A 27175-nucleotide genomic window follows, 5' to 3' on the forward strand; every position below is an offset into this window, starting at 1 on the left:
TGTCGTGTGGCATCTTACAAATATGTTTAATGTTGTCCACCAAACACAGATGATTTCACACTCTAACAAGATGCACCAACTATGTAATGTTGGCTTATGTTAAAGCACTAAATGTAATATATAGCGATAGTCCATATATTACAATGTAATATATACAAATTTTCTATGTATGTAATATACGGAGATAGTCTGTATATTACATTTAGTGAGGTCTAGAGCAGAGATCCTTTATGTATTAAATCTAATATAGTTTAGAGCAGAAATCTTAAAAAATAATAAATGTAGTAAAAGGATGATTCGGGTGGTGAGTTGATAGAGATGTTAACACGATGTCTATAATGCTATTATTTAGTTTTAAAATTCTACTTTGTGAGTTCAAATCCTGCTGTAGTTAATTTTCATTTATATTTCTCCTGGGTTGAAAACACATAACATCTAATAATATACTGGGGTGATTTATAGACTATGTGCTCTCTTTATAAATATCATAAAATTAGTTTTAGTTGCTCCTATTCATACTATGGTTAGGAAATATTTTCCAACATATATTGCCAGAATAGTTACATGGTTAAGAACTTTGTTTTTCAGGCACATGGTTTTTGAGTTCAAGTACTTTGGGCAAGTGTCTTCTACTATAGCCCCAGGCTAACCAAAGCTCTGTGAGTGGATTTGAGAGATGGTAAAAGAAAAATGTCCATATGTGTGTGTGTATGTGTGCATATGCATCTGTATGTGTATATGTGGGTTTGCATGCATGCATGTGTGCATGTATGTATGTGCTTGTTTGTTTGTTTTCACATCACATGATAGTTATAATGAAGTATTACTGTCATGCATGCAGAGTCCTTCAGTTCCATCCTGCCATGAAAACATGTCTGGCCATGGGAAAATATTACTTTGCTTGGAAACAAGTGAAGTTTGGCAACAGGAAGGGCATCTGACCATAGAAAATCTGCCTCAACAAATTTCATCTAATGCATGCAAACGTGGAAACGGAGACATTAAAATGATAATGATAATTATTTAAGAAATTAAACTTCCTGAGATAGACCAGAGAAAGATTTTTCAGAATATTGTTGATTGCAATTTGATATTAGAGAAACTTGTAAATATCAAATATCAAAATATTTAAGATTTAAACATGAATTTTAGTCTTCTCAATTTTATTATTTGGATACAGGGCCAAAATCAATCACAAACTTCTACTTGGCAAAACTTGTCGAAGAAATTAAAGCTTATGTTTCCATTGGTGTGGCCCAAAGGTCAGTTGGTCTTGCAGTTGTTAGTTCTTTTATGCCTGGGATTACTTAGCCTTGGACGAGTAGTGAATATTTTTGTACCAATCTATTACAAAAACATTGGTGAGTAGAAGTTCTTTCATATTTATTGAAGTGTTATTTCAGATGAAGCATGTTTATTATTTGCTCTATGTCCAGTGATATATTTCTAATATTATATCGATGATGTTAGAAAGGGCATCCAATTATAGGAACCACACCAAAGTAGACATTGGAGCTTGGTGCAGTCCTCTAGCTCGCTATCCCTTTTCAACTCATTCAGCCCATTCCTACATGGAAAATGGATTTTAAATGACGATGATGATGATGATGGTGATTGCTGACCTCTGGAATGATCTGCTTTAACCCTTTAGCATTTAACCAGCCATAACCGGCCCAAATATTTTACTTGTTTTATGTTCAAAGTCGCCAGATCTGGCCTCTCACACTTACCTTACAATGTCATTCTAGAAAAAAAACAATCACATCATAGAAATCTCAAAGCTACAAGGTAATGCATGATTAATTCAAAACAGTGTGAATGAATAAGTATTACATTTAACAAAGTATTCTGTATGCTAAAGGGTTAAAGTATTTTCTATCATGGCTCTGTCTCCAAAGAATATACAAAATGTTGTGTCTTTTGGTTCATCTTTTCACCAAATATCTCTGAATGTTTTGGTTGACCTCTTTTTCTTCTTGTTGTTGGCACTCCGTCGCTTACGACGTCGAGGGTTCCAGTTGATCCGATCAACAGAACAGCCTGCTCGTGAAATTAACGTGCAAGTGGCTGAGCACTCTACAGACACGTGTACTCTTAACGTAGTTCTCGGGGATATTCAGCGTGACACAGTGTGACAAGGCTGACCCTTTGAATTACAGGTACAACAAAAACAGGAAGTAAGAGTGAGAGAAAGTTGTGGTGGAAGAGTACAGCAGGGTTCGCCACCATCGCCTGCCGAAGGCTTGTGGAGCTTTAGGTGTTTTCGCTCAATAAACACTCACAACGCCCGGTCTGGGAATCGAAATCGCGATTCTATGACCGTGAGTCCGCTGCCCTAACCACTGGGCCATTACGCCTCCCTTCTTTTTCTAATACTTATATATCCAGAACAATTGATAAATATGATAGATTTTGAAGTTATTGTTCAAAAATACTATTAGAAAAATGACTTGTATTTTTAGTTCCCTAAATGTCTTGAAGAATCCTCAGAAGCTTTTGTCGCCATGGATCTGTCAGCTTAATGCAAACTTTTTTTAAAACTAATCTACTTGTGTTAAAAACTACCTCATTGTTTTCTCTGCAAAATCTTCTCCACGTTAGAGATTATTATATTTTATTTGGTCCCACCCATGCCAGCATGGAAGGCAGACATTAAACAATGATGATGATGATGAATTATCCATGTACAAAATAATCAGGCACTCTCCCTACAAGATGGTTAGCTTTTAAGTGAATAAAAAATTCAATTATATGGTAAGAGTACTTAACCCTGAAGCATAGTATCTTAAAAACATATTGAGATATAAAATATTATTTTAATGCAAAATGAGGTTTAATATTTAATAACCAGTTACAAATAAGCGTAAAAATGATGATAATGATGATGATAGTGGTGGCAATGATCTACAACTAAAACCTATTAAATAGATAATATAATTATCAACACTCATGTTATTACCATCTTGATAAGATTATTTAAGTAATAGAAGTTATCTCAAACAGAAGTACCAAACTGTTTCCACTTCATCTAGTGAAATTCAGAGCAGCTGATGAGTTCACAAACTATACAAACATTAGCTACAAAATCGTTTAACAATTAATTTGTGAGTAGATGTATGAAATAGTGACTCAGAATAAACATGCTTGATATCAGTTCAAATATGTCTGAGATATATTTAAACCTGTTAAAGGTTTTTGCTGCAAAATTTGTTTCCATGGCTGGTGTGTCCTGGAGCTCCTGCCAACAAGTTTTGAGCAAGGAATTGCGAATGAAAAGAGTTGCAGCAAAACTTGTGTCTTGCTTGCTCATGGAAGATCAAAAGCAGTCACAACTGAATGCGTGTTGTGAACTGAAAGAACAATTGGAATTTGATCTAGACCTTTATTCAAAAGAACCAAATATAATTAAATCATTATGAGCCAGAACTTCTCAATTTGTTGATGTAACTATTGATCTTCAAAATAAATTTAACCAGAATATAATGTTGTATTTGCTTTGTAATGAGGTGATATTTGAAACTTTTGAAATTTGCATGTGATGTTCCTGATTGGCACTGTGTATTGTATCTGAGTCATTTTAGTTGATAGACAGGATTATGACTCCTTAACTCTTCAAATGGAGTGATAGAGGCAAATATTTTTGATCCCTTACCAAGATTATATACTTAAAAGCAATAAATGCCAATTGTGGCTTTGACACACATTAGCTAAGGTGACTCATATATCGCTAAGAATGTCTGTCTTTTATACCACAGTCATCTAAAATCTTAACTTGAACCAAAAGAGCTTCTGTATGGTTGTTTGATATGATAGAAATAGAAGTGAAATATCTCTCAAATTCTTTCCTACCATCTTAGAAAATGACACATTGAAATTAATAATAATAATAATGATGATAATAATCCTTTCTCCTAAAGGTACAAGGCCTGAAGTTTTGGGGGAGGGGACCAGTCAATTATATTGACCCCAGTGTTTCACTGGTACTTAATATATCAGCCCTGAAAGGATGAAAGGCAAAGTCAACCTTGGCAGAATTTGAACTCAGAATATTAAGACAGATGAAATGCTGCTAAGTATTTTACCTGGCATGCTAATGATTCTGTTAGCTCACCACCTAAATGATAATAATATCAATAATTATCTAAAAGTTTGGCACATGCCAGCAAGTTTAGGGAGGGGATAAGTCAATTAATTCAAGCCCAGTGCTCAACTGGTACTCATGCAAAGTAAAATTGACTGTGGCGGAGTTTGAACTCAAAATGTAAAGACAGACAAAATGCCGCTAAGCATTTTGCCTGGTGTGGTAATGATTCTGCCAGCTTTCCACCTTAATAATAATAATAATAATAATAATAATAATTCTTTCTACTAAAGGCACAAGGCCTAAAATTTGTGCGGAGGGGACCTGTCAATTACATCAACCCCTGTGTTACACCGGTACTTAATTCATTGACCCCGAAAGGATGAAAAGTAGAGTCAACCTCGGTGGAATTTGAACTCAGAATGTAAAGATGGACAAAATGTGGCTAAGCATTTTGCCCAGTGTGGTAGCAATTCTGCCAGCTTGCTGCCTTAATAATAATAATAATCCTGTCTACTATAGGCACAAGGTCTGAAATTTCGTGGGAAGGGGAGTAAGTTGATTGCATTGACCTCAGTGTTCAACTGGTACTTATTTTATCGACCCTGAAAGGATGAAAGGCAAAGTCAACCTTGGTGGAATTTGAACTCAGAATGCAAAGACATAGAAAATGCAGCTAAACATTTTGCTTGGTGTACTAATGATTCTGCCAGCTCGTGGCCTTTTGCTGTCTTAATAATGACAAAAATAATAATAATAATCATTTCTACTATAGGCACAAAGCATGGAATTTGAGGAGAGGAGGATAATTGACTACATCGACCCCAGTACTTGACTAGTACTTAATTTATCGATCTCGAAAAGATGAAGAGCAAAGTTGACCCCGGTGGCACTTGAACTCAGAATGTAAAGACAGATGAAATACCACTAAGCATTTCACCTGGCAGGCTAATGATTTTGCCAGCTCGTTGCCTTGATAATAATAATAATAATAATAATATTAATAATAATAATAATAATAATAATAATAATAATAATAATAATAATAATGATAATAATAATAAAAAAATATTCAGACAAATACATAACAAAAACACCAGGACTTACAAATATATATAACATACAGAAAATTGCACTACTGGGTACTGCACACATTCTACGCAAAACACTTTCAATACAGTAACCATAAGAGCACCACAGCACATACCCAAGGCACACAGAGCTGTGCTCGGTAGTGAAGTGAAAGCACGTTATAAAAATAAAACTACTGAACAATAATAATAATAATAATAGGAGATGGTCTGAGTAATGAAAGCCAACTTGAAGCTCAACTACAATAATCTTAGTTAATTTGATATATCTATCATTAGGTAAAATATAACACTGCTAAGTTATTGAATCAAAGAGCTTCAACAAAATATTATGGCTTAAGTCTTGCTAGAGCTATTGTGTTACACCTTGGTAAATATAAATAATATTGCTTCATTACATTTGCTTAGCTAATAATAGGCTCCTCTCCTACTTTGTGACTGACTGTTAATAGTAAGAATGTCAGCCATCTATATAAGCAATTGCTCTGGGGAAAACCATATCCGTTATTTTAGCCGTTTTTGATACTAACCTACCTGAGACTGCCCTTTGTTTTATAATACAAAGTTCGTATTTTAAAGTCATCCAAAGCAAAAGTTTCTATCAAAATTTCATGTTAAATTAAGTTCCAAACATCAGCTTGATAATGACAATTATGTTACTAAATTTCTCCTTTTCGAAACAAATTAAAACAAATGTAGAGTATTTCAACAGAAATATGGTAACAAAAGGGTTAATATTGAAAAGAAGAACATTACAGCAAAGATAGAAATGGCGGTCAGTTCTGGTAGAGTTGTTAGTATGCTGCACAAAATACTTAGCAACATTTCATCCATCTTTATGTTCTGAGTTCAAGTTTTGCTGAGGTTGATGTTGCCTTTCATATTTTGGGGTTGTTGAAATAAGTACCAGTATTTGGGGTTGATTTAATTAATTTTGCTTTTGTTGTTGGCACTCCGTCGCTTATGACGTCGAGGGTTCCAGTTGATCCGATCAACGGAACAGCCTGCTCGTGAAATTAATGTGCAAGTGGCTGAACACTCCACAGACACGTGTACCCTTAACATAGTTCTCGGAGATATTCAGCGTGACGCAGTGTGACAAGGCTGACCCTTTGAAATACAGGCACAACAGAAACAGGAAGTAAGAGTGAGAGAAAGTTGTGGTGAAAGAGTACAGCAGGGTTCGCCACCATCCCCTACTGGAGCCTCGTGGAACTTTAAGGTGTTTTCGCTCAATAAACACTCACAATGCCCGGTCTGGGAATTGAAACTACGATCTTATGACCGCGAGTCTGCTGCATTAACCACTGGGCCATTGCACCTCCATGATTTAATTGATTATCCCACCCATTTCAAAATTTCAGGTCTTGTGCCTATAGTAAAAAGGATTCGTTTAAAATAATATGAGATTTAGTTATTCCCTTTTTAGCATGTCATGATGATGATGATGTATTTGATTTATGGAAAGTATTTTCTGAAAAATGGCTTTTTCTATTATTTTAGTGAACAGTCTATCTGAAGATGCTTCTGATGGCAAACCACTAACTTTCCGATGGGATTTTGTTCTTATCTACGTCATTCTCTTTATGTTACAAGGTGGAGGATTTGGTAAGCAAGTCTATACTACTCTCTTTAGTGGATGTAAAGCATTTAAAAATTGTAAAATTGAGAAATAACCATTTAAAAGATGCTTAACTGAAAAGTATTTTAAAACTTTGAAATGAAATGTATTTGAAAAAGAAAAAAAACTCAACAAAATAACCGAACCAAAAGCTGATTGTGACATATTGCTGAAAACTTTTAGATTTGTGTCCTTACAGTAGAAGTATTATTTTTTCCATGATTTACATGAATAAGAGATTACATCTGGTATAATTTTCATGAAAATAATAATAAAAGCCAGCAGCATCTGAATGAGTAAATACAGTTAGTTGTGACACTGTGTAGGAATCTGATTTGAAAAAAAAAAAGATGTCATGTGATTCACAGTCCTTCGATTGTGAATTTCACATCTTGTTAGATTCTCATCTGCTCTATCACAACAGAACTCACATTACTTTCACATTATATTGGAGCTTGTCTCTGAGATCTTTTATATTTGAGGATTTGCAAAAAATAAATCAGTTACCATTTATAATGCCATATTTTTGCCCTATTTCGTCACATTTTGATTGTTAAATCATGATTCCTTTATGATTTTTTTTTCTCTTTTTCAAGGTTCAACTGGTCTCTTGAACAATCTGCGGTCATTATTATGGCTTCCTGTTCAGCAGTATACAACAAGAAAAATACAAATACAATTATTTGAACATTTACATTGGTATGCAAGAGTTTATCCTTATGCTGTTTGCATTTATTAATATCATTGGCAGAATACCTCTGTATGATGTAGCTTTACCAGATATCATGTTAAAAAATATATATCAGTGACGGAAAGGTAATATTTATCCCCACTTAAGCGTGGATGTTATATTAGAACAAACTATACTCTAGTAGTTACCATGAGGGAAACTCTCATATTGGTTTTTTGGTGCAAAATGGTGCTGATGAGAATCTCACAAGAGTGCATTTTTCACCAAAAGCTAATATGAGAGTTCCTCTTATTGTAACTACCACAGTATAGTTTGTTCTAATAGAACATCCATGTTCAAGTGGGGATAAATATTACCTTCTCCAGATAGTATGGGCTTACAAGTATTCAACAGATTGGAATGAATATGAATTTTTGTAAGATATTTAGTTGTTGAGATTATTGATAACCTTGGTACCAACTTAAGAAGATTAAAGAGCCAATATAAAAATATTTCAAAGAGCTAATTAGGTTAACTTGACATAAAAGACCTTGAAAACAATTCTTAACACTTTCTAATCATTTCTTTAGTCAGCTTAGCTTCCCATGTTGCTATTTGCTGAAACTTGAAGTAAACAAGAAAAATGAAGAAAATTCTCTATGAAACGTTTCTTGGTTTTACTATTGAATTCTTGCGAAAGTGTCAGAATAAAGCAATAACATTAAACTGTACTCCTTCCATTAAAATAAATTATCAATAACTGGTAGTTGTGAGTAAAATCCTCTATTTGTCCTGATTGTATAAGACTATGGCACACAGTGCAAAATTAGATCTGGTATTCTGTGGATCATACTGCACATTCCAATGTGGTGGATAATTGTAAGGAATGCTGGTGCCACTTAAAAAGCACCCAGTACACGCTGTAAAGTGGTTGGTTGTTAGGAAGGACATTCTAGCCATAGAAACCAAGCCAAAATAAACTATGGAACCTGGTGTGGTCCCTGGCCTTGCCAGTTCCTGCCAAGCTGTCCAACTCATGTCAGCATGAAAAATAGCCATAAAATGTTGATAATGATGATGATGATGAATGGAGTGTAACTCTGGGTGAGTTGCTTGTTTCTGTATGTCATGATAGTTAAAGTGGAGGTGGATAAGGTTGACTAAATCAAAACATAACAGCTGCTGTTACTCTTTGCTGATAATTACTTGTGTGTATCACATTATAGTGTTTGAAGCTAATGAGGTTATTGATGTTGCTGTTACTTTTGTGTATGTATTTTTTTGTATATGTGTCTGGCTGAGAGGGAAGGATAGCATTTTGAGGGTGGTGTTGTGTTCCAGAATGTAATAGATGTACTTGGGTGTAAAGATTATACATTTAACAGCAGGCATTGTAAGGGTTGGAGCTTGTTAACCTTGTAAAGACATTTTTTTAGGCAGTATTGCAGCATGTTTGCATTCTTTGTACTATATTTGTGCTGTATATATTTTCTGATTCAGTTGTGTTTTTTTTTTTGTGTGTGTAAAATGCTTGAGGTTTTGAATGGTATTGATCTGCATGTTGCTGTCTTTGTTTCTGTATATTCAGTATCCAGGAGAACATTACATAGTATATTTATCCATTTTGAGAATGATAAGAAGTTTAGGTACAAGTGCGGCTGTGTGGTAAGAAGCTTGCTTCCTGATCTCATGGTTCTGGGTTCAGTCCTGTTGCGTGGCACCTTGGGCAACTGTCTTCTGCTATAGCCTTGGGCTGACCAAAACCTCGTCAGTGGATTTGGTGGATGGAAACTGAAAGAAGCCTGTTGTGTGTGTATATATATATATATATATATATATATATATATATATCTGTGTGTGTGTGTCTTTGTCTCTGTGCTTGTCTCCCCCATCACTGCTTGACAACTGGTGTTGGTGTATTTATGTCCATAACTTAGTGGGTCAGCAAAAGAGACCGATAGAATAAGTACTAGGCTTAAAAAACAAGTCCTGGGGTTGATTTGTTCGACTAAAACCCTTCAAAGTGGTGCTCCAGCTTGGCCACAATCAAATGACTGAAACAAATAAAAGAATAAAAGAAAGTTTAAGGAACAGTTTGCTGATTGGCCTATAGGCAATTCCTCATTGGCTTGTAAAGGTATCCTCCTCCTCCTCCTCCTCATCATTATCATCATCATCTATTTGTTATATCATTTCTTATTGCTATCATCCTTTACCTTCCAATTTTAAATTCATAAATTCAAACTCTGTTATTTGGAGTATGCAATGTCTTTTAGAGGCAAGTAAACACATCATTGTATTGCTCTATAGTTGAGGAGCAAGGGAATTTCCCATGGCCTTTGAAGGGACTGTGAGAGTAGGTGGGGTAGGTGCAAGGGGATATATAAATGATGACTCAGGTGTTGCTACAATAAGGGGTTGCACATCAAGATATCAAGTTATTCTCAGGTTGGTGACCTAGTCACAACACTTGTAACCGAGTGGACTTCATAGGAGGCAACCACTAAAAGTCAAGTGGTGTTTTGAAACCAAGTGACAGATGTGGTCTACCACCCAAGAACAAGTACAATCTAATGGGTTTTGCACAATTTCTGTGTCCCCAAGTTTATCAACAATGCCTGCTTTGACTTGAGGCTTTGGTAGAACAAACCTGTTCAAGATACCACATTGTGGGATCAAATCAGAATTTACTTCTTAACCACAATGTCACCCCTTGGGTCAATTGGGTAAATTTTTCTGAAACTCATTACCATTGCTTTACTTTCTCATGCAGTAGATGGGGCTGTTAGCTGTACAACTACTTGTCCAAATGGTCATGCACATCTTTAGAACACATTTTGTTGCAGTTTAGCATTGCAGATTTAAAAACAAAATTTTCTTCATAAAATATGAGACTTGTCTTTTGATTTCAGTCTTTCTCTTAGATGGCATTTAAACAGGAAGACAGGTGAAGTCCTACGTGTGATTGACAGAGGAAAGAACAGCATCAATCAACTTCTCAGTTATATTCTGTTCCAGATCCTACCTACAATTATTGACATTATCATTGCTATTATATTTTTTATCACTCAGTTCAACTATATCTTTGGTTTAGTAGTTTTTCTCTGTATGACACTCTATCTTGGTAAGTGACACATTTTATTGTTCTGTTCTGTCTCTTAAAATTTTTCTTCTGAATCAATATCTTTTGTTTATCAGTAACTGAGTTATTGAGTAAGTGTTGTAACCTTATGTACTGGAGGCTTTTTGTTTTTCAAGTGGAAGGGAGGGGAAGTGATTTGAAGTTAGTTTTTGTTAAGATTGAAGTGGAAATACACAGAAATTTTATGAATGATGCACTACTTGAAGCGAAAATGTGTGTATTGTTTTATACATATACAGAACAAGAGGAGACACATGGGAGAAAGAATTGTTGAAAAAGTCAAAGGATGTGCAACAAAAGAGCACTGACAAAGAAACAAAAATAATAATAAAGCTTAAGTAAGGTCAAACATATAGTGCTTGTGTTTAATTGGCAAAATATGACCAGCCCCAAATATAAATATATTGGGTCATCCCATAAATAATCCATTTTTTTTATACTTCTTTTATTTTTCAAAATTAAGATAAGCAAAGTTCTTTTTTAATCGAAAATACACTCTCCTTCATTTTCTATAATGCTCTTCTATCTATCTGGTAGACTTGCAAGGCTCCTCTTCCAAAATTCACTTGTCCATAACGAAAAATACTCCTCCAGTACTGTTCTGATCTTGTCTACAGAATTCATGTTTTTTCCGTCCAAATGATGTTGAAGACTGCGGAATAAATGATAATCTGATGGGATGATGTCCAGCGAATATGGTGGGTGGAGCATTGTTACCCATTCAAACTGCTCCAGCCTTTAGAATGTCACCTCACTGTATGTAACTGAGCATTACTCTGATGGAAGAACACCTTTCATCTTGAAACCAAAGACGGTTGTTTTTTTTTTCTAGCACTGACTTAAGCTGCTCAAGCTTCTTGCAGTAGATCTCCTTTGTTATCGTTTGGTTTGGGTTTCAAAGTTCAAAGTGGAGTAAACCTTTCATATCCCACCAAACAGATAACAACACTTTATGTGGGTGAAGAGCATCTTTAGCCTGGGGTGCTGGTGTTTCTCCTTTCTCTACCCACTGTTTTCAGTGCTTGACATTTTTATATAGAACCCATTTCTTGTCACCAGTCAGTATTTGGTTCAAAAAAGGTTCATTCATAGGACTTGACAAAAAGAAGAGCACACTCTCTGCGCGCGATTAGACTTGAAAAGTTTGTGAGGAACCCATTGACCCAATTTGCTGACTTTTCTGATGGCATGCCGGTGTTGATGAATGGTTGTCTCTCTGCTAGTTCCTCAACAGTTATGATGGAATTTTGTTCCATCAGGGTTTGCAGGATGTCCTTGTCGAGCTCTATAGATCTTCCAGGACTAGGCTCATCTTTAGGCTGTAGTTTCTGGCTCAGAATTTCTGGAAACAACGTTGACACTGGCTTACGCTTATTGTCCAATCCCCATATACTGCATTAATATTCCTCACACTTTCCATTACGTTGTTGCCTTTATTGAACTTATAAAGCAAAATATGTATATATCATACACATATGTATATATATATATATATATATATATATATGTATATACATACATATATATATATATATGTATATACATACATATATATATATATATATATATGTATATACATACATATATATATATATATATATGTATATACATACATATATATATATATATGTATGTATGTATACATATGTATATATATGTATATGTATGTATACACACACCCACACACACACATATGTATATATGCTTCTAAAATAAGGATAACATCTTTTGGTTAAAAGTTTTCAAAAAAAAATTTACCAGTGGCCAGCATATTAAAATACCTTTTACGGTGAAAATTATAAACAATTACAAATAAGGGCAAAAGAAAGAAATTTTCAATGCCAATATGCTGAAAAACAGACTTTAGATCGTCTAACCACATACAATATTTTTCACTATAAATACACAGTGTGTTGAAATGAGGAAAGCACACTAACAGAAATTTTAAAATTCCAGTACTCCATCTACCCACTTCTCTGCTAAAAGAATACCTATACAACCCATTATAGAGTTAATACCCAATTGCAAAATACTTTATATTTATGTTTCTTGTCAGTTAAGTGTTTGTCTGAAATAACCTTTATTTTAATTCTTTACATATGACAAACATTCGTTCACCGCTATTGTAAAATCTCAGTTATATCACTAGATCTATCTTTTATCTTGTTAACCTTAATAATGGTGAATTTGAAATGAAGATGCTGAAAGGTAGGAAGTAGTGAAATTGTTTGTTGATGTTCAAGAAGTGCCAAAGTTTAACACTACATCTAACATGGTAGATAGTATTACTATTGAATGTGTTGTGCTGCATGCTTAATTGGTAGGAATTTTATGACCTTTTGTGTTTTGTGTGTAACTTTCTTTGGGAAATGTTACTCATGAAAAAAATCTTTGTTACATTGTGTCACCGGAAATAGTTATGGAGGATACCACAACTTGATGTTATATTTATTTTAGCAACAACAATTCTAATCACAGAATGGAGAACCAAGTATCGGCGCAACATGAATCTCAAAGACAATGAAGCTAACACCAAAGCAGTGGATTCTTTGCTCAATTTTGAAACGGTTTGAGAATTTCTCAATTCTGTATTTGTTTCTTGCAGTTCTGATAAATTATGGTAATAATGATCATATTGGAATTTACTATGAATTGAGAGAGGGCAGGAACTACAATTAATTCCTTACTTCGGCACTGTTCCACATATTTAATTTGGAAGGGAATAAGGTTGTGTAACAATCTTTCTCATAAAGTGTGACCAAATTAAGGCTTCAGTCAGAGATCAAAACTAGTTTGATATTTGTCAAACCAGTTGTACAACACAATTAGCAGTTGGCTAATTATAGTATTTTGTAACAAAACATTTTTAATTTGAGAACCAAAGAGACTGACAAAATGTTGATAAATTAATTATGCAAATGTAACTTAAATATAAAAAAAAAAAAAAGTATTTTTCTAATATTGCTTTCATGTTCTTAATTCTGGCTTCATTAAGTATATTAATTTATAATTAGTATATTAATATAGACAGGGTGTCCGCAAAATGTATGCACACATTAAGTGATTATAAAGTCAGTGTTTATCAAAATGCATTCTATTTTCAAAATTTGATGTATCTAGCGACAGAACTTAATTTTTTATGAATGCCTGTTTTCAAACTGATGACTGTTCTTGTCCAAGCACTGCTGATAACATGAAACAATGGAATTGCAATCATGAAGAAACATTTTGTTTGGAATTTGTGTGCATTCTAGTTCAATGTCTGCTCTCAGTTCATTGATTGTGGCTGAGTTTTGTACAGTACACTTTAAGTATGCCCATAAAAAATGTCCAGTGATGTGTGGTCCAGTGAATGCAAAGGGTTTTCTACTGAAACTCCTATGTCCAATCAACCAGTTTGGTAAAATCTCACCAAAGTAGGCCTTTTGCATTACTATGGTAGTGTAGGGATACACCATCTGACTGGAAATAAAACTCCACATTTTCAAACCGTTCTTCAATGCTTGGCATAATGAATTGTCACAGCAAGTTCAAGTAAATGAGAACAGTCACTGTACTATCAAAAAAGAATGGGTGAATTAATCCAATGACAGCACTTCAAAATGCGATGGATGCTTGATTTTGAAATTTTCATCTCCTGACTCACTTCCTGAATTTTGACAGTATGTTCCTAGTACCTTTTCTTGCTTTGTGGGGCTCTTTAATATCTGCTGTCTTCTGGAATATTTCTTGTGGATATTCTAAATAACTCCATCTGCTTTAAACTTTCAATTCATATGGTGGTATGCTGTGTAATGGATCTGTTTGAACTTCCCTCTTAAACTGTCTTTGCACTTCAACTACATTTTCAGACTTTCAGTAAAACTTTAAGATAAATTTAAGAGAAAATTTATCTTTGTTCAAAGTTTAGTCTGGCTCCTTTCATCATTTCTAATGGGTTAAATCTAAAAAGAAAAGAAAACAAGTTAACTGCTGTTAAAGTGTGTATACATGTTTTGGGACACCCTGTATATATTTTCATATATATATATATATATATATAAACATTAAATATCATTATAGTATTAACATTAATATATATATATTTTCTTTAAAGGTGAAGTATTATAATGCTTCTCAGCTGGAAGTAAATCGATACCAGGGAGCTATTGTGGAATATCAAGTCAGTTGGATATTTTTTATATTTGTTTTGATAATTGCCATTCCTTTTAAACATTTGATATATTTAAGAAAAATTTCCAGGAAATATTATTTATATTTTAAAAGAGACGAGTTGTTTCAAAAGTAGATAGTTTTATAGTTCTTAAATTGATGTTTTGTATGTTCCAGCTAGAAACTTAAGAAATATTATACCTTAAATGCATCAAAGGATATGTGTAGGAGGGATGACAGTGCTGAGCTGGACTTATTAAGGGAATGGGTAATGAATGCTTGGTGAAAGTATATTGTGTACTGTCAGTGGAGGTTAACCATAGAGACAGAAGATCAAGGAAGATGTAGGGATAAGTAATCTGGCAGATAGGAGATGGAATCTTTATATATAAAAGGATTAAACACTCAAGTGAAAATATATTAGTATGATAATGATTATTTTAAATTCGTGCATATTTAATTGTATTTCATCATAATTACAGAATGTAGATGAGTTATGAGATCAATTTTTCAAATATTATTGATCTTCTCCTCACCCAGAGCGGATAAATCTTTCACCTTTTACTAAAAAGATGATGACCCTCCTTGAGTTTCTCCAGACTGGCATGTTTGGACAATAGCACATTGTCAACAATTTTAGTCTTTTGTCCTGTCTTCTGTGAAACTTTGTACTTTGAGATTTCATTTTACCACTTCTTCCATTGTTTTCCTCAGGTTTCTTCATCTACAGATACTGCACACCAACAGTACACAATATTTTCTCACCCTCTCAGTGTTATCAATTCATATCACATTCATCTCTCATGGTCATTGTGTCTGATGCATTTCTACTCAACTAGTCTCACAGCTCTGTATTACCTTTCAGTCTAACAGTATCCATTCATGCCTGATTCATTGGTTACTTATCATCATTGATCTCCCATGTATTAAGTCTTCATGTCTCTACACCATGTAACATTATTACCTCTGTCACATACTGCATACCATGTACTTTTTCACATGAAGAGAGAAACCTTTTGTTGCTACCACAAGAAACAACTCCCTAAATGTCTTATACATCTTCTTTAATCTATCAACTATACCTTCACTGCAGACCCTTCAGCATTATTTACATTGGTCAGTTAAATTGTAATGTATCAAACGACATGCAATAAATTGCTTTAGGGAAATTTCCTTTCTCAAAAAATTAAGAACATATTTCACAAGTCTGGTCTCTGTTTGCAGGCAAGGGACAATAATAAATGTTTTGGTCTGTAAGACTCCATCAGCATAGTATATTAGAATACAAATAAAATAGCTGTCTGATTCATATCAAATACATTTTAATGTAGTTTAAGAATAAAACATTTTAAGAAAATCTGATTAATCTTGACTTGTTTATATTTGCAGAAAGCTGAATGGTTGTCTACTGTCAGCCTGAACTTATTAAACACACTGCAAAGTTTTGTCATTGGAATAGGTTTACTTGGTGGCTGTATGTTATGTGCTTGGTCAGTAGTCCATGGTCTAAATGGCCTGAAGCTTACTTCAGGGGACTATGTTCTGTTTGGTACTTACATTATACAGCTTTTTGCTCCATTAAATTGGTTGGGAACTTATTACAGGTAAGCTATAGGTTAATATTTCTGAAACTTTATTAATTTTATTTAAAAATGATTCACTAATTTTCTTACATAGAAACTTATGCCTTGGTATTTGGACATTTGATATCAGTATCAAGGTACATCAGATGTTTATAGAATGATTAAATTATTGTTCCTTTTTGTTTTAAAATAGAATGATCCAGCAATCTTTCATTGATATGGAGAATATGTTTGATTTGATTAACGAAGAAGAAGAGGTAAGAATAACAGTTATTTCTAAGTTAGTGACAGCTTCAATGCAAGTCATAAGGATTTAGCATGTGAAAGTTCATGTTCATGAAAGTTGGCTGTAAATTTTACTTCTGAATCTGTTGTTTATTTCATTATTTAACTAAATATTTATTAAAGAATATATCTCAAATAGCATGAATTCTAAAGAGTTTGAAATGGAAAATTTTGAGTGTATGTGTAAATTACATAGACATACAACAAAGATATTTCTGTTTAGTTTGGAGAATAAAATTAGCATTAGATGAATTGTGATTTTAGTATTTTAACCACTAATACATTAATACAAGTTTATGCTTTACATACTAATAATGTACACCTATGAAACGATCACGTTCACTATTAAATTCCCACCACATTCACTTCTAAATTCTCACCAGACAAAGTTATTGTTATGAAATAATTCTGAATGTACAATGCTTGAGAGAAAGTTTTGTGAAATTCTTTGATGCAGTTATTTAGAAATAAATTTTGCCATTGATTTCAGGTTTGTGATATTCCTGGTGCCAAAGAACTGCAACTGAAAGAAGGCAAAATTGAGTTTAAAAACGTTCAGTTTCATTATGAGCCTTCGTAAGTATTTTCAAATGAATTTTTTTTTTATGTACCATGTATGGTGTGGCCAGTTAAATAGCTAGAGAGAATAATAAAAGTTTAAGATGTGTATAAAGTAATCCTTGAGGATTATTAAATATTGCGTCCTGTCTTTTATAGCATCTATGCTTTAGCATCAAAATAACTTCTTTATATTTTACAGCAATTAGAGATGGTTTGTTACATTTACATCTGTCATTGCATGTATAATTGGTCCTGTAAAACAAGAGTGCGAGGAAAGGACTTTTTTGTCTAGTTTTCACATGTCTCCTTATTAAGGTCATATAAATTTGTCTATCACACATCTCCTTATGGGTGATGATATATATATATATATATATATGAATATAGTTGAAATTTACAGAAAAACAAAAGACAAAGACAGATGTATAAACAACAAGCAGGTGTATTAGTTTGACGCTCGGGAAGGTGAAAAAGTCTTTAATGTTTTGAGCCTATGCTCTTCAGCAGAAAGGAACATGAGGAAATAAGCAGAGAGTGAATAAAAAAAGAAACTTGTGGATTCAGCAGTCAATCATGGTGAATCAATCAATAAATTAATATATATATATACATGGTGTCCCAAAAGTTGCTGATGGGTTTCAATTTTTAATAACTTCCTTAACTTTACAAATAAATGCATGAAATTTTGATACAATATAAAGGACATAATGGAAATTAATATGCACGAGTCAAATTTTGCAACACCTCTACATCACTTATAGAAAATGACATCGCTTAAATGGTAGCCATTTTCGGTTTTGCATGCTCGTGATCTTTCCAAAACTTGCACCATAACACCCTCAAGAGTTTCAGACCCCACTTCTCTGATTTCTCTACTGATGTTCTCCTTCAGTTGCACCAGGGTCTCTGGTTTGTTGATGTAAACCCTCTCTTTCAGGTATCCCCACAAGAAAAAATCTGGGCTAGTCAAGTCTGGGGAATGTGAAGGCCATTCAAAGTAGACCTCACACATGCTTCCAGTAAGATGGGGCAACTGCTTATATCACATGAAAAACAATGCAGTTGCTATGGCAGTGCTTTGGAAAGAGAATAATCTCCTGCTATGGCAATGTCAACTGGCCTTCACGTTTCCAAGATTTGACTAGTCTGGATTTTTTCTTGTGGAGATACCTGAAAGAGAGGGGTTTACATTAACAAACTGGAGATATTGGTACAACTGAAGGAGAACATCAATAGAGAAATCAGAGAAGTGGGGTCTGAAACTCTTGAGAGTGTTATGGTGCAAGTTTTGGAAAGAGCACAGGCGCGTGAAGTCGAAAATGGCTGCCATTTAAGTAATGTCCTTTTTCATATGTGATGTAGTAGTGTTGCAAAATTTGACTTGTGCATATTAATTTCCATTATGTCCTTTATATTGTATCAAAATTTCATGCATTTATTTGTAAAGTTAAGGAAGCTATTAAAAATTGAAACCCATCAGCAACTTTTGGGACATCCTATATATATATATATATTTATTTATTTATCTGTCACAATTCCTCTATTTGTGGTCATATGTATTTGTCAACCATTGTATTATATATGTGTATGTTATTTATACATTAACGTATATTAATTGTTGTTAATGTTGTTTTCTTTTGTTGATTTAACCGAAGAAGCAATCCAGTTGATGTTTCACTCCTAAATAAGTCATTTTCTTTGTTATCTGATAGAAACTGTGGCTGTTAATTAACATTAACTAATTGTTGGAATGTATTTTGCAATTCATTTTAGACGACCCATTCTGAAAAATATTTCTTTTACTGTTTTGCCTGGACAAACATTTGCTTTGGTAAGTTGTTTCCTTAAATTTACAGTTAATAATCTTGTTATAATGAGGTATCAATGAGAAGATAAAGGTTGGGTTCCCACCAACTGTTCACTTGGATGTAAACTTCATTTTAAACATGTTCACCATTTAGTCCTAGGTTAAGTTTAAACTATATTTAAAATCTAAGTCAAAATAAATTTAACTAAAACTTGTATATCCCTTGAGCTACTTGTTTATGCTCTAACCAGTCAGATCCAACCTATCACACCTACCCTTCAATGCCATTCTAAAAATATGCAATCACATCATCAAAATTTCAAAGCTTCAAAATAAATTGCATGATTAATTAAAAACAATGTGGATGAAAAAACATTACATTTGACAGAATAACCTGAATGCTAAAGATATATATATATATATATATATAATTCCCTTCAATGGTGGTTAAAACAATCTTAATCATTAATTTATATATATATAGGTGCAGGAGTCACTCACCATAGGAGTTCACAATCTGTTTCCACAGAGAGACAGGACAGCATATTTGTTAAACAAATCCAATGGGGGTCTTAAAAGACATGTTAGGATCCACAATGAGCAGAACTTACTTGCAGTTATTGGTAGTGCAAATCAGAGGTGCAATCTGTGTGGGTGTTTTTTCAAAACACTGTCTGGTTTAAAAAGCCACATCAGACGCCATGAAAGGGCTAAGGTGTAGGTGCAGGAGGTGGTCAAACTCTGTTTAAGGAGTAGACAACCACCATATATATATATATATATTAGTATCTTTTAGTTGTTTCAGCCATTTGACTGTGGCCATGCTGGAGCACTGCCTTTAGTCGAGCAAATCAACCCCAGGACTTATTCTTTGGATGCCTAGTACTTATTCTATTGGTCTCTTTTGCCGAACCGCTAAGTTATGGGGACATAAACACACCAGCATCGGTTGTCAAGCGATGTTGGGGGGGACAAACACAGACACACAAACATATACACACATACATATGTATATATATACATATATACGATGGGCTTCTTACAGTTTCTGTCTACCAAATCCACTCACAAAGCTTTGGTTGACCAGAGGCTATAGTAGAAGACACTTGCCCAAGGTGCCACGCAGTGGGACTGAATCCGGAACCATGTGGTTGGTAAGCAAGCTACTTACCACACAGCCACTCCTGTGCCTATATATATATAAATTAATGATTAAGATTTTTTTAACCACCATTGAAGGGAATTATTTTTCTGTGCTACCTAACCTGAGTAAATCTTAAGTGAAATGCATGAAATATATATGTTCTGTTGGTTTCTTCATAGCCTTTGCATATTTTTTGAGACTAGTTGAATTGATGTTGCTAATAAGTCAGTGTCTGCAGAAAACACAAGTGCAGGGAGGGGCATCATTTTGGAGACAAAGGTGTTAGTATAATGGTATAATGACTGAGGTTGGTGGACACCATATAGGATGATAGGAGGAGAAAAGAGGTGAGTTGTGAATGGTTGAGTTGGAGTGGCATGAGACTTGCCAGCTCTGAGTTACAGCACCCACTGTAGTATTGGTGGTACAAACAGAGAGACAGGACAGCATATTTGTTAAACAAAGGTTGGAGTGGGTTTGTGTGTGTGTGTGTGTGTGTGTAGCAGCACCAGATAGCGGGGCAGCACTACATTGTGGATATCATTTGAACTTTCTAGAGAGTTAAGAGGGCTGAAGGGTCAGTCTTTGGAATAGTGTGGCCTACTATTTAGAATGTTCATAGGGGTTCTGGCTGCATGCTTTTCATATTTAGGAAATGCTTAATTGTTGTGATGAAGCAGGCAACATTGGTATAATTCCATTAGAAGATGGTTCACAGTCTTCATTCATGCAGTTTTGTTGTGAGGTGGAAACAGATTGTGAACTCCTATGGTGAAGATAGTAAAACATTTTTTTAAAGGTTTACTTTCAGTGAGTGACTTTGTCGTTAGCTTTCTTTTTCTTAGAAATTCCTGTAATATCTAATATTGTGAGGGTGTGTGAATGTGTGTTATTTTGTAGGAGCTTTTCAAGTTACATTTTTGAATTGTCTCTTATTAAATTAATTTTCATTTAAGCGGAAAAGATGGTAATATTGTTGATGGTTGTGGTGGTTGTAGAGAAACTGGAGTGCCATAAACTCCTAGTTTCTTCATTGTAACATTTGTTTGTCAGTATGTTAGGGTTTTGGTGATGAGATCAAACAATAGGATCTATAATATACACACATTTGTGACAGACACCAGCAACCAACAAGCACTAAATACAAGTCCCCTAGTATGTGGCTTCTGATTTCTCTGTTGATATTATAAATGACGATAACAAGAATTTAAAAAAGTTATCTTTAACAAATCTTTTTAAGGTTGGTCAGACTGGAAGTGGAAAGAGTACAATTGTGAGACTTTTGTTTCGGTTTTATGACATACAAGGAGGCAATATTGCAATTGATAATCAAGACATTTCTTTGGTAAGTGTTGAAGATTTTTTTGTATTTTTCAAGACTTTCACTTATTTTGTTATTTCTTGTATTCCTCCATTTTTAACTTGTTTCATTCACTGGACTGCAACCATCCTGGGGCATTGCCTCAAAGGGTGTTTTCTTGATCTCAGTATTTATTTTTAATTACTGTACTTGTTATATCAGTCACTTATTCCTGAACTGCTAAGTTACAGGGACATAAAGAAACCAACACTGGTTATCAGGTAGCAAACATAAATACACACACACACACTGTGTAGATGTTTAGTTGCATTACCTCTGGATATCCTTGTTGTTTATTTTGATTATGCACACACACACATATATATCCATACATAGAATGAATTGAGAAGGAAAGAGAGAACAGATAGATTTATCCCTCTCTGTATATATTATCATCACCATCATTTAATGTCCATTGTCTATACTGGCATGGGTTGGATGGTTTGACCAGAGCTAACAGGCTGGGGAGTTGCACCAGACTCCAGTCTGATTTTACATAGTTTCTATGGCTGGATGCCCTTCCTAATGCCAACCACTTTACAGAATGTGCTGTATGCTTTTACATGGCACTGCACAAGCGCTTTTACATACATGATGATATTTGTATATATTATATGCAAACCTAAACAAATTATATAGAAAAAATATTGATTTTTTTTCATTGGAAGTTACATTAAAATTTTTTGGTTTTAGTTTTGAAAGTAAATTTGGAAATTAATTCCATAATCACAATTTATTGATTTCCATAAAATCAGTTTCTTTGTTATTTTTTGTCTGTTTTTAGGTTACTCAAAGTTCACTTCGGCAATATATTGGTGTGGTACCCCAAGACACTGTCCTTTTCAATGATGACATCAGGTGAAATATTATATTTTATCAAAAGACCTAATTAAATATATTACTTTAATTGGTCTTTGCTAACATATTTTCTAGGATCTCTAGCATTTGATTTAAGAATATTTCTTTACTTTTTAAGTAAACTAGATAAAACCTAGTTTGATAAAGAAAATTTTGTTTCACAATTGAAATTCATCAAACTATAAAAGATTTTGCCAGACCACTAAGTTTTGGGGATGTAAGCACAACACTGGATGAAGCAACATCACAAAGACAGACACACACATATATATACACAATGGGTTTCTTTCAGTTTCCATCTACCAAATCCACTGGCTGTAGAAGACACTTGCCCAAGGTGTCACACAGTGGGACTGAATCTGGAACCATGTGGTTGGGAAGCAAGCTTCTTCTTGTCTGCACCTGCTAAGTTAAATTACCTTATGTTATAAAAAGATAAGAAAAGTGAAATTTTGTTGTCTGAACATTTGTGTTGCTGGTTTTTAAAGATGTTGAGATAAAAAATTTGTTGGACTGTATTGGCTTTAGTTCTAATAAAGACATACATGCCCAGCGTCGCCTTTCTGGCACTTGTGCCCGTGGCATGTGTAAGGACTTTCGAGCGAGATCGTTGCCAGTGCCCCTGGACTGGCTCTTGTGCGGGTGGCACGTAAAATACACTATTTTGAGCGTGGCCGTTGCCAGTACTGCCTGACTGGCCCTCGTGCCGGTGGCACGTAAAAGCACCCACTACACTCTCGGAGTGGTTGGCGTTAGGAAGGGCATCCAGCTGTAGAAACTCTGCCAAATCAGATTGGAGCCTGGTGTAGCCAGTCCTCAGTCAAATCGTCCGACTCATGCTAGCATGGAAAGCGGACGTTAAACGATGATGATGATGATACAGTTGATTGCAAGATGGTGTATAATTAACATAATTGGCTTTTTGTTTTTGTAGATATAATATTCGTTATGGTCGTTTCAAGAGTGATGAAAGAGACATTCAGGAAGCTGCTGCTGGGGCTGATATTCATGAACGAATTATGTCATTTCCAAATCGTTATGATACAGTCGTTGGCGAAAGAGGTTTGAAACTGAGTGGTGGAGAAAAGCAGAGAGTTGCAATTGCTCGTACATTATTAAAGGCTCCAGCTATTGTCCTTCTGGATGAAGCAACTTCAGCTCTGGATACTGAAACTGAAAGAAACATCCAAGCATCATTATCACGTGTATGTGAAAACCGCACAACTATTATTGTTGCACATCGCCTTTCCACTGTTATTCATGCTGATCAAATTTTAGTTCTTCATGAAGGCGTAATTATAGAACGAGGAACGTAAGTACCTGTGTTTTGACACTTTGAGATCTAAAGTTATTAAATAATCAAGATAAATATTTAAGTTTGATTGTCATCACCATTGTTCATACTCCTGTAATAACTGTAGTTTGATGAGTTACAACAATCCCCATTTGAGCCCTGCCATAATATAATGTGATTGCTTAATCTCAAGTCTTACACAAATTAATCTTGCTATTTCCTACAAATTTGTTCTAAATTTTTGCACAGCACCCACATTTCACATATATCACCAATCAGTTTTTGTTTATATTGAATTTTCTTTAAATTTATCCTCAAATCATCTTTGAAATCACAAATGATAATGGACGCTACTTCCAGCAAACTGCAGAGGCCATGAACTTTAATGTCTCAGTACAAGATGAACACTTGAAGTGTTAATGTTACTTGAAGTTTGTAAAAAAACACTCATCCAAGCCCTTCTTTTGTGATTTTCTCTCCACACTTACTTTTGTAACCATTTTCCAGCTTCTTCTATAACCATGAGATTATTTCAGAAATCTATGGAGACAAATTTTACTAATTGGTTATTGATCTTCACTCTTGCTCCTATTGATAAATGATCCATTTACAGAGAACCACTCCTCTTAAAGAGATTATGGAACATGTTCTCTTTAAAATATATTGAAATGTCACAGCTTTCAAAATCAAAATTATTCTTAAGTACACAAAACTTAGTGTGACCTTGTCTTCTGATTTAGCTTTTTCTTTTTATTTTTGTCTATTACAGGCATGCTGAGTTGATCAAAGCTGATGGTGCTTATAGCTCAATGTGGCAACAACAGTTGACAAATATGTCAACAGAGGAATCTTCAGAGAATACGTCAGAGAAGTAATTAGGAATATTTTCAGTTTTTTTAAAATTCAGAATAGATTTTTTTCACATTCACATTTCTGATGGTTTGTATGATAGAGTTATATATAAATATGTGTTTGTATGATAGAGTTTGTAATTTTATTGAGAAAATGTTTTTGGATCTCACATATGTCAAAATCTAATAAAATATCTGAATAAGTTTTTCCAGTTATTGATTCCAAATGACTTGTATTGTTTTATTATTAAATTAGCTGCTAATTTCAGTTCCTCTGGGGCAAAATTTGTTCACTGCAGCACATATAATTTGAATTTCCATGTTTCTGTCACCTAGTTCATTATTCCTACCTGGTCTTGGAAATTGTAGTTGTGGCTGATGCCAGTGCTGCCTGTCTGGCTCTCCGTGCCGGTGGCATGTAAAAAGCACCATCTGAACGTGGTCGACACCAGCCCCCTCGCTCCGATTGGCTCCTGTGCCAGTGGCATGTAAAAAGCACCATTCGAACGTGGCCGATGCCAGTGCTGCCTTGAGTGGCTCCCGTGCCGGTGGCATGTAAAAGCACCCACTACACTCTTGGAGTGGTTGATATTAGGAAGGGCATCCAGCTGTAGAAACACTGCCAGATCAGATTGGAGACTGGTGCAACCTCCTGGCTTCCCAGACCCCAGTCAAACCGTCCAACCCATGCCAGCATGGAAAACGGACACTAAACGATGATGATGATGTCTTTAGATGCTTACTCCCCATCTAGTTTTAGTGGCCTCTAAAGGATCATGAGAACTACTTTTCACTCCTGACTGTCCCCGAAAAACCCCAAACTGTAAAAGTGTCTTTGGGAAGGTACTCAAGATAAATGTGGTATTTATATTTTTCAAAGGAAATGACTAAAAGTAGGAACTAAAACTAGGAACTAAAACTGAGTTGCAAATTTAGTTTACCAACAATTAAAAGTTAAAAAATTTAAAATAAAGTTGAAATCATTGGAAAATTGTAGAAAAATATTTATCTAAAAATTCAAATATCCAAAAAATTGAAACTAATTTAGATTCTTTCAATATGAAATATTTGAACATTATTTCACTCAGAAAGTTTTCAGTTCGTTAAGATTGTTGTTAGCTCATGCTGTAACATCTATTGTAGCCTGAAGGTATTTCTTCCTTTGTTTCTTAAATTCTGCTTTAAATCGGTGGTACGTAGAATCTGTGATGACTACAGTAACAATGAGATTTTCTTTGGTGGCATCAGGAACAGCTGAAACAATGCTTGCTTCTTGTTGGAGCCATCTAAAATATAAGTAGAAGTTTAAATAAATACTATAAAAAAGTCAGGAGTTTAAAACATGTAACTGAATCTATATTGTGGCTTAAGTCTATGTATATTATTATTGTTGATTTAATTAACCTGGAAAAATAGATACCACCAATTATATTATTTTTTGAGAGCAGGAACAATGCCTTTCAGCAAGACACAAATAGGGAAATTTTCATATCTTTTCAGCCATAGTGACATGGAAAAATGGATATCAACAAAAATATTGCTTGAAACTGTTTTAGATTTAATTAGCTTGCCTATAATTATTAACATTTGTTTTAGATTCTTTCAATATGTCTATTTCCATGTTAGCATGGCTAAGATGAATATACTGAGGCATACTTTTACAACCAGGTGGGTTTTCCTGTCAATAACCCTTATCTGCTTTTCCAGGAAGAGATCTTATATATATACATACACATTGAGAAAACCACATGATGTGATTGAAACATTACTGGTTTCAAACTCCCCTTACATTGGTGAATCATGTGTATTATGATTACATCATTGTCTAAAGGAAGGAGGTGTTCTCAGTAGATGGAAAACAAGAGCAATCAGATATTCATTGTTGAATCTGCCAGAATGCATTACAAATGAATAAATGTATTATTGTTTGGTTTCTCACTGTTCTGCATGCACTTCTTTATATATATATATATATGTGTGTGTGAAGGTGTGTGGCTCAGTGGTTGTACCGTTAGGCTTACAATCGTGAGGTTGTGAGTTTGATTCCAGGACAGGACTGTGTGTTGTGCTCTTGAGCAAGACACTTTATTTCATGTTCACTCAGCTGTAGAAATGAGTTGCAATGTCACTGGTGCCAAGCACTGTATTAGCCTTTGCCTTTCTCTTGAACATGGGTGGTATGCATGGGTGACTGCTGATCTTCCATAAACAACTTTGCCTAGATTTGTGCCTTGGAAGGGAAACTTTCTAGGTGCACTCCCATGGTCATTCATGACTGAAGGAGGTCTTAAGGATATACATATACATACATATATATATATATACACACATATTTATATCATATATATACACACACACACATATTTATATCATACTAGCAGAAATACCCGGCGTTGCCCGGGTTAAAGAGAATAATGAAATCTAAAAACGCCGTCTAGACTACGCATCATCTTTATATATAGAGATATATATACACACACGCACCCAAACACATGTATATATATGTATATCAATATAAATATATGAAAGTCAATGAAGTTTCGTAAAAGAAGATGATCATGTACATACTTTCTTGCTGTTGTGATTATAACACCTCATTGTAAACTATGTTCCTTGTTTTCCCTTGTGGAGCATATACAAATAGGTTTTTTGTTGCAGCCAACATACAGTTGTCC

General features: G+C 34.4%; 2 protein-coding genes across 4 annotated transcripts in view; one reads left to right on the top strand and one right to left on the bottom strand.

The window, feature by feature from the left end:
• LOC106871038 (ATP-binding cassette sub-family B member 6) overlaps nucleotides 1-24727 on the top strand; it is a 44371-nt gene extending 19644 nt beyond the window's left edge. For all 3 annotated transcript variants that reach the window (XM_014917298.2, XM_014917299.2, XM_014917300.2), the window contains exons 5-18: nucleotides 1181-1361; nucleotides 6676-6780; nucleotides 7390-7492; nucleotides 10376-10587; nucleotides 13063-13172; nucleotides 14702-14767; nucleotides 16147-16361; nucleotides 16534-16597; nucleotides 17116-17201; nucleotides 18960-19017; nucleotides 21378-21482; nucleotides 22282-22355; nucleotides 23290-23667; nucleotides 24419-24727. In XM_014917298.2, the coding sequence (XP_014772784.1) occupies nucleotides 1181-1361; nucleotides 6676-6780; nucleotides 7390-7492; nucleotides 10376-10587; nucleotides 13063-13172; nucleotides 14702-14767; nucleotides 16147-16361; nucleotides 16534-16597; nucleotides 17116-17201; nucleotides 18960-19017; nucleotides 21378-21482; nucleotides 22282-22355; nucleotides 23290-23667; nucleotides 24419-24524 (1863 nt within the window). In that variant the 3' untranslated portion in view covers nucleotides 24525-24727. The remainder of the gene's footprint in view (nucleotides 1-1180; nucleotides 1362-6675; nucleotides 6781-7389; nucleotides 7493-10375; nucleotides 10588-13062; nucleotides 13173-14701; nucleotides 14768-16146; nucleotides 16362-16533; nucleotides 16598-17115; nucleotides 17202-18959; nucleotides 19018-21377; nucleotides 21483-22281; nucleotides 22356-23289; nucleotides 23668-24418) is intronic.
• A 752-nt stretch (nucleotides 24728-25479) lies between these two features.
• The window catches only part of LOC106871025 (putative GTP-binding protein 6), a 15131-nt gene continuing 13435 nt past the window's right edge, over nucleotides 25480-27175 (bottom strand). Inside the window, exon 11 of the mRNA XM_014917283.2 lies at nucleotides 25480-25786. Coding sequence (XP_014772769.1) covers nucleotides 25621-25786 — 166 coding nt within the window. The 3' untranslated portion in view covers nucleotides 25480-25620. The remainder of the gene's footprint in view (nucleotides 25787-27175) is intronic.

Source organism: Octopus bimaculoides, chromosome 9 (genome assembly GCF_001194135.2).
Source record: "Octopus bimaculoides isolate UCB-OBI-ISO-001 chromosome 9, ASM119413v2, whole genome shotgun sequence".
NCBI classification, from domain to species: Eukaryota; Metazoa; Mollusca; class Cephalopoda; order Octopoda; family Octopodidae; genus Octopus; species Octopus bimaculoides.